The following is a 6,505-nucleotide window of genomic DNA, read 5'->3' on the forward strand; positions in this document are numbered from 1 at the left end:
GTATTTCTAAAAGTGACACAGATAGCCTGTCGATGAGAAGAAGCAGTAAAGTTGCCCTGACAAAAACTCAGTAAGTCTTCTGTTATATGTGTACAGTGCCTCTGTACTATTGTGATGTGCCTAATGTCCATAACTTGCTGTATCTTGAAATTATCTTAGAGTTGAAAAATGTAAATATTGTGTTTACATTATTCTAAAATTATTCAAACAATATATGTATTAAAATAACACAGGTCCATTTGCATTCCTGCAGGAGGTTATTGTGAACTCATGGCGTCAGTGAACAACCACAGAGGCAGTCAAAAATGAAGTCCTTTCGGTCAGTAGTCATGAGCTCTAAACTAGCTCTGAAATGTTGGAGTGGCCCCAGAGCCCCCGGCCACACAGACACACACCAGCTCATCTGCTGGTCCTCACTTTGTCCCAGCCCGGTTTACTGGACATTATTTTGCAGCGAAATGCCCCCCATAGGACAGCTAACTGGATTACAAGCTCTGACTGCAGCTAAATGAGATTCTAGGTAAAACAACTCTTTTTTTCATGACTAACCCTTAATGTGTCTACAAGTAGTTTCACGTTACAGTTTGAATAACAGCTCTAATGTATGTTTTACAGCTTGGACAAGCCAATAGGCTCATGTTAGCCAAACTTAACATTTAAAGATGCTTATTTACTATAAACTGAATAACTTTGTAGATAATTTAGGGTTGCAGCATTTGAGATTTGTGTTGATCAGTATTTGCACATAATAGTCTGGCTTTGAATATTTTCTCTAATCTTAGGTTTATTTAACTCAGTTTATGAGCAGTACAATTTGAACAATTAACCAAGAACTTCACAGCATGTATGGTTAGAAGGATGCGCGATTGCAACATATCAAACAGGTGCATTTTGCTACTGCTATAATTAGCTTTGTTTAAGCACTTTATCACTTAGTGTTACTTTGTTTTTCAAGAATGAAAATGTTGCTAAGGGGAAACCTGAGGAGTGGATTGGGGATTTGCCTTCTGTTGTTGGCTCTCTCACACGAGGCCACAGGACAGAGAAGAAAGAAAGGACGCAGGAACAACAACAGACTGCATGAAGATGGAGGAAATGGTAATTATTTATATGATGTATACAATTTTGGTGGTGAAGGTCGGTCAATAGATCCTGATGTTGTAAAAGAGAAAGTTAGTAGGATCAGACATTCAACATCCACAGCTCAAGATACACAGCTTAAAGGTCCCCTATTATAATGTTTTTCATCAAGATATTATAGGTCTCAGATATATACAAACATGTCTCTGAAGTCTTTGGCTCGAAATAACAAACAGATAATGCATTGTAGCATCCCATAATCCCCTCTGTTTCAGCCCTGTTTCAAAAGTGCTGATTCTTTGTCGGTTACTTTAGATGAAAATAAGGAGCCACTCCCCACGCCCCTCTGAGAGATATTTGGTTAAAAATAGATTCAGGTGATAAGGTGGGGGGGGGGGTTACCTTGGTTGGTGATTGGCTAATGGTTACACAAGCCAAAAAATCGTTATGACATCATAAAGTGGCCAACATCTGATTAGCTCATTTTCACAGTTTTCACAGTTTTTTATATAAATGGATCAGGACAAAAAGTGAGCGAAGGTTTTTTCCTGAAACTTTCAGAATCTCTTTAAACATAGTCCCACATGTTTATGTATAAAAGACATGAAAAAGTGGATTTTGCATAATAGGTGACCCTTAAATCATAAATAGGAAGATTTTTGTCTGGATGGCATATGTTGGGAATCACATGAATATGGACATCACCCTCTTGTATTTCTATTCAACGTTAGGTTTGTCTGAAGGGATCCGTGCAGGTACAACCTTCAGAACCTTTTATCATCCCCAACAGTATTTTACAGTACAGTATTTTACAGGTTTTGTTGTCGAACTCCTTCTCTCACAGGTCTGACGTGTTCACTGGAGGTGGCGTTCATTCTGGACAGCTCGGAGAGTGCAAAGATATACCTGTTTGAGAAGCAGAAAGCTTTCGTGCTGAGCTTCAGCACTCGCCTCTCCATGACTCAAATAGACGGCTGGACGCTGAAGATGAGATTGGCAGCTCTTCAGTACAGCAGCTTTGTGTCCATGGAGCACCGGTTCTCAGCCTGGAGAGACCTGGATTCATTTCACAATCAAGTAAATGCCATGAACTACATCGGCCACGGCACCTACACCACCTACGCCATCACCAACGTCTCGCAGCTGCTGGTGGAGGAGACGCCGGCCGACAGCGTCAGAGTTGCAGTGCTGATGACTGACGGTGTGGACCACCCCCGGAGCCCTGATGTGATCGCAGCTGCAGCAGAGGCCAAAGGTCACGGGATAAAGTTCTTCGCTGTGGGTTTATCAGACATCGGCCAGCAGAGTAAGAATAACGCCAAGCTCCGGGCCATCGCCAGCACACCTGCTCAGCAGTTTGTCCAAAGTCTTCTCGATCCTCAGCTGGAGGAGAAGCTGATCAAGGAGATGGTGAGAGGTTACTGTGTGTGACTTTACAAATTGACATTTTACACAACATGGAAATGAGTTGGAACTTTCCTAACATAATAATTATCTAGTTTTTATTTGTTTAGATTTCTTAAATTGTATGATTTTTAACTACTTTTTTAAGAATAAATACATTTGCTATCATGGCTGTTCCTTAAAGTAGTTTAACTTGTTCTCCCCTAGCTTTTTATATTTCTCTGTAGTTTTTGAAATACATTTTAGTTGCTTATAATCACTCTTTTGCCTAACAGTCTGCAGTCATCAATCACAACCAAATACGGCATATGATTTCATGTTATCTCTTGAAGGTGCACAAATCCCTGACATTACGTGCTGTTGCTTGGATTGAAACCACACTTTCTTCTTGGCCCTCCACATGGTTGAGGAGCACTGACAATCCTATGCACACCCAGCAGTCAATCACAGAGACAGTAGCATGCAAAGGGGTTTATGTTCCCCTTTTTATGAAGTGTATGTCCTCACAGCAAGTTCACTTCTCAGTGACACAGTGAACTTGCTTAGGGGGGCTTTCCCGCCTGCTTAGCATTTTCCACACACACAGAAATGTCAAATATCTGCAGTAGGTCAGAGGCTGTCTGAGAGAGTGGCAAGGCTTGTTCTGCTTTCAAGAAATGTGTGATATTATTCATTCACAATTATAGCTCGCAAGACAGACACAACATAGTGGTGAAAGAAGTCAATATCTAGTAAGGTTGATTTATATTTCCTGAGTGGACTGCCATTAACATTCTGTGTCTTTTGTTTTGAATCTAGGGTGCACTTGCCTATGAATGGGTGAGTTGTCCAATGCAATGCAGTATTTTGGTTCATTAATAACTGGTTTGTGAAGATGGATGAACTGACTTTTGCCTGTTCTCTCTTTTAGTGTCCAAAGGCTCAAGTGTGTATGTGTGAAAGAGGAGAAAGGGGCCTTCAAGGAAGTCAAGTGAGTTCCATACAAGAAGTGTAATTTCTTACCAAAAGTATGATAGTCATTCTGTATTCCCGCATCACAAACATGCATGGCATCATCTCTTCCTTTAGCATCTGACCAAGACTTAACAATTGCTAATTCCAGGGTAGAAAAGGGGACCCAGGCTACGCAGGGCCACCTGGTGTAAAAGGAGCGAGGGTAAGTCATCACACAAAGTCACAAACTATGTTAGTGTCTGATTTCATGCGATTCATTGTAAGCTGGTTTCTTCAAGGGGGAGTCTGGCTCCAACGGTCGACCTGGAGGTGATGGTCCAGAGGTAAAACAAAAAAAATGGTCTGAATTTAACAACAGACATTGTTATTATTAGAAGAAATTCAGATTTTACAACTTTCCAACATTTCACAGGGCCGTCCAGGTTATAAGGGCAACAAGGTGCGTGACAATTATCTTTTGCAACATCATTATCAGTTGTTTTCTTCTCTTGACATATATTGACAAGTCCTAAGAAATTCATCTTTGGTTTGGTCTTTTAGGGGGGGACAGGAGACTGTGGCACTCCTGGGGAGAAGGGTGACATTGTATGAACAGCATCAACAATATCATTTAAATCAATACCACAGAAAGGTATGTGGGTCTCTTGTAATGAATTGAGTGTCATTTCACAGGGACCTGAGGGACTTGCAGGCCAGCGAGGAACAAAAGGAGAACAGGTACAGCACATTTATAGTTGAACACTATAATGTAATGTTGTTGTGAACATTTTTGACTCTAGAAATATAGAAGTTTTGCAGAGAAATTCCAAATTTAGAGAAAAAAAAAATCCTAAACGTTTTTGATTTTAATATAAAATAAGGTAGAACTTATATTAACCCATAGGAAATTGTTGTGTTGCAAAAAAATGTAAACTGCAAAATAAATATGAAATAAATGAAGTGCCATCATAAGGTTAAACTTTAAATTGGTACAATACGTTTATTTGTGACAAAATACCTGCAAAATATTGAAAGCGGTATTTTGCCTTTTGCTAAATGCTTGACACTTCTATAGCGAACATGGAAAATATGATAGATGCTAAACATGTTAGCATTGTCACTGTGCGTATGTTAGCATGCTATAGTTAGCATTAAGGCAAGCAGCCTCAAAGAGCCTTAGTTTTTCATCATTTTTATAGATTTATAATATGATACATTAAATCACTTTATTATTTGTCAATGTATTCCACACCAGTTTAGCAGTAAAGGAGCAATTTCCTGGTTTTTTAAACTTTACAATGAGTCGACATAAGAAAATTCATTCTCTCTTAAATATGAAAAATGGAAGTGGAATTTGTCTCTCATTCATCTCTGCACTAATGGAATGTGAATATTGGTTTATGGGTAATCCTGATACTAATGTGGCTATCCAAAGCAGTGAATCCAGGCTTGCAGGATATTATTCTTCTGCAGGAACAGACTTTGTGTGGTGGGATTAGTGCACGGCCCTGGCCGACCAGCACTTCTCTTCCTCCTCTGTGCTACTGGCATAGTGTCTGTATGATCTTTCTTTTTGTGAGCTTGGCCGGAGAATTTAAAGACATGAAAGCTGAACATGTTGATTTTAGTGATTTCAGTGGTGTTGGCCCCCAGTTGTTTTGAGAAGACTACAGATAGATATGAGTGTTGTTAAAGCTAACATGTATGATGTATTGAGGGACTGTATAAGACTTTGAATATGTTTTGCAGGGAGTACTAGGATTTACAGGAGACGCAGGCCCTGAAGGACCAGCAGGACCCAAAGTAAGTTAACCCAAGCTCTTGAGATGCATTGACATTTATGGAATTGTAAACTCTGTCTGCTGTCATTTTCTCTGTGATAGTTCCTAACAGCAACAGTGGGATTTGCTGGATTTAATTCGCAGAGATTTCCAGACGTGACAACCCCTAGTGGTAGTAACAAAAAGATAGTGGCAGAAAGCAACATGCTGGAATTGTAGGGATCTGTTTTAGAGGATGAAGTCAGAATCCATATTTATTTTTTTTCAAGTTTTTACCAAAGATTTTTCTACTTATAATTTCTTTGAGAAATAAAGTTATTTGCTTTCTTGATGATAGTAAACTGTTTCATAAACACACATTCCAAAATGCAGAGCAGTCAGTTACATCATGATTATGGTCAACCAAAGGATTTAGTCATTTAAGATCCTTTTGTAATTTGGTGATATTTTTTCAATAGTTCAGCTTTCCCAGGTCACTTTCCCACGTATTGTTTTGTGAGATAGAAACAACCTGTATGTGTGCCCAGGGCTAATGAGATGCAGAAGGCTTCATCACCATATCTGTCCCAAAGCTTCTTAACAAAGATGTATTTATACAGATCAAATGTAATATCATTTATAGCACATCTAGAAAAAGTACAGACATTAGCCAAGTTTTACAGAAGGAACAAAGGACTGGTATTTATTTCCGAAATGCCACAAAATGTTGAATGCAGACTTAGATTTGTTTGTATTATACCATATTTATTAAATGAATACTGTAAACAAATATATATTTTAGTGCAGACAGAGGTATCTGTTAACTTATTTGCATTTATCTAACAACTCTTTGAACTGCCATCATGTGACATGCAAATCTCTGAACCTGTTTCCTTGCCACAGGGCGACCGAGGGCCCAACGGTGCTGCAGGACCAACGGGTGACATTGGTATTGGATTTCCTGGAGCCAAGGTAACACTTTTTAATCAACATCACCTATTAAACATCGTCTATAGTCATAAAATCTTCATAAAACAAATGTATGACTAAATATCTTCAGGGTACGTTTTTCTTACATAATGTAATACATGATGTCCATATGTAAATGCCACGATGGGGTAAATTCTCTTTGTAATTCTCACTGGAGTTACAGAACATTTAAGGACAACTCAAGCAGCCACAAGTATTGTTGGATTAGATAAACCTTAATAAAGCTGCTTTCCCCTATAACACACATCTAATAAGGGCAGGGGCGGACTGGCCTCCGGGACGTTCGGAACGAAACCCGATCGGACGATATGGGCCGGTCGGATAAGTCACTAGCACCC

The 6,505-nt window shown here is 39.3% G+C and overlaps 1 protein-coding gene across 1 annotated transcript in view; it reads left to right on the top strand.

The window, feature by feature from the left end:
• The first annotated feature begins 390 nt into the window (after positions 1-390).
• LOC104951329 (collagen alpha-1(XXVIII) chain-like) overlaps positions 391-6,505 on the top strand; it is an 18,035-nt gene continuing 11,920 nt past the window's right edge. Inside the window, exons 1-12 of the mRNA XM_010777962.1 lie at positions 391-520; positions 956-1,098; positions 1,925-2,490; positions 3,283-3,303; positions 3,395-3,454; positions 3,587-3,640; positions 3,717-3,761; positions 3,851-3,877; positions 3,979-4,023; positions 4,111-4,155; positions 5,167-5,220; positions 6,081-6,149. Coding sequence (XP_010776264.1) covers positions 957-1,098; positions 1,925-2,490; positions 3,283-3,303; positions 3,395-3,454; positions 3,587-3,640; positions 3,717-3,761; positions 3,851-3,877; positions 3,979-4,023; positions 4,111-4,155; positions 5,167-5,220; positions 6,081-6,149 — 1,128 coding nt within the window. The 5' untranslated portion in view covers positions 391-520; position 956. The remainder of the gene's footprint in view (positions 521-955; positions 1,099-1,924; positions 2,491-3,282; positions 3,304-3,394; positions 3,455-3,586; positions 3,641-3,716; positions 3,762-3,850; positions 3,878-3,978; positions 4,024-4,110; positions 4,156-5,166; positions 5,221-6,080; positions 6,150-6,505) is intronic.

Source organism: Notothenia coriiceps, unplaced genomic scaffold, assembly GCF_000735185.1.
Source record: "Notothenia coriiceps isolate Sejong01 unplaced genomic scaffold, NC01 NC01_scaffold00018949, whole genome shotgun sequence".
In the NCBI taxonomy this organism is placed as follows: Eukaryota; Metazoa; Chordata; class Actinopteri; order Perciformes; family Nototheniidae; genus Notothenia; species Notothenia coriiceps.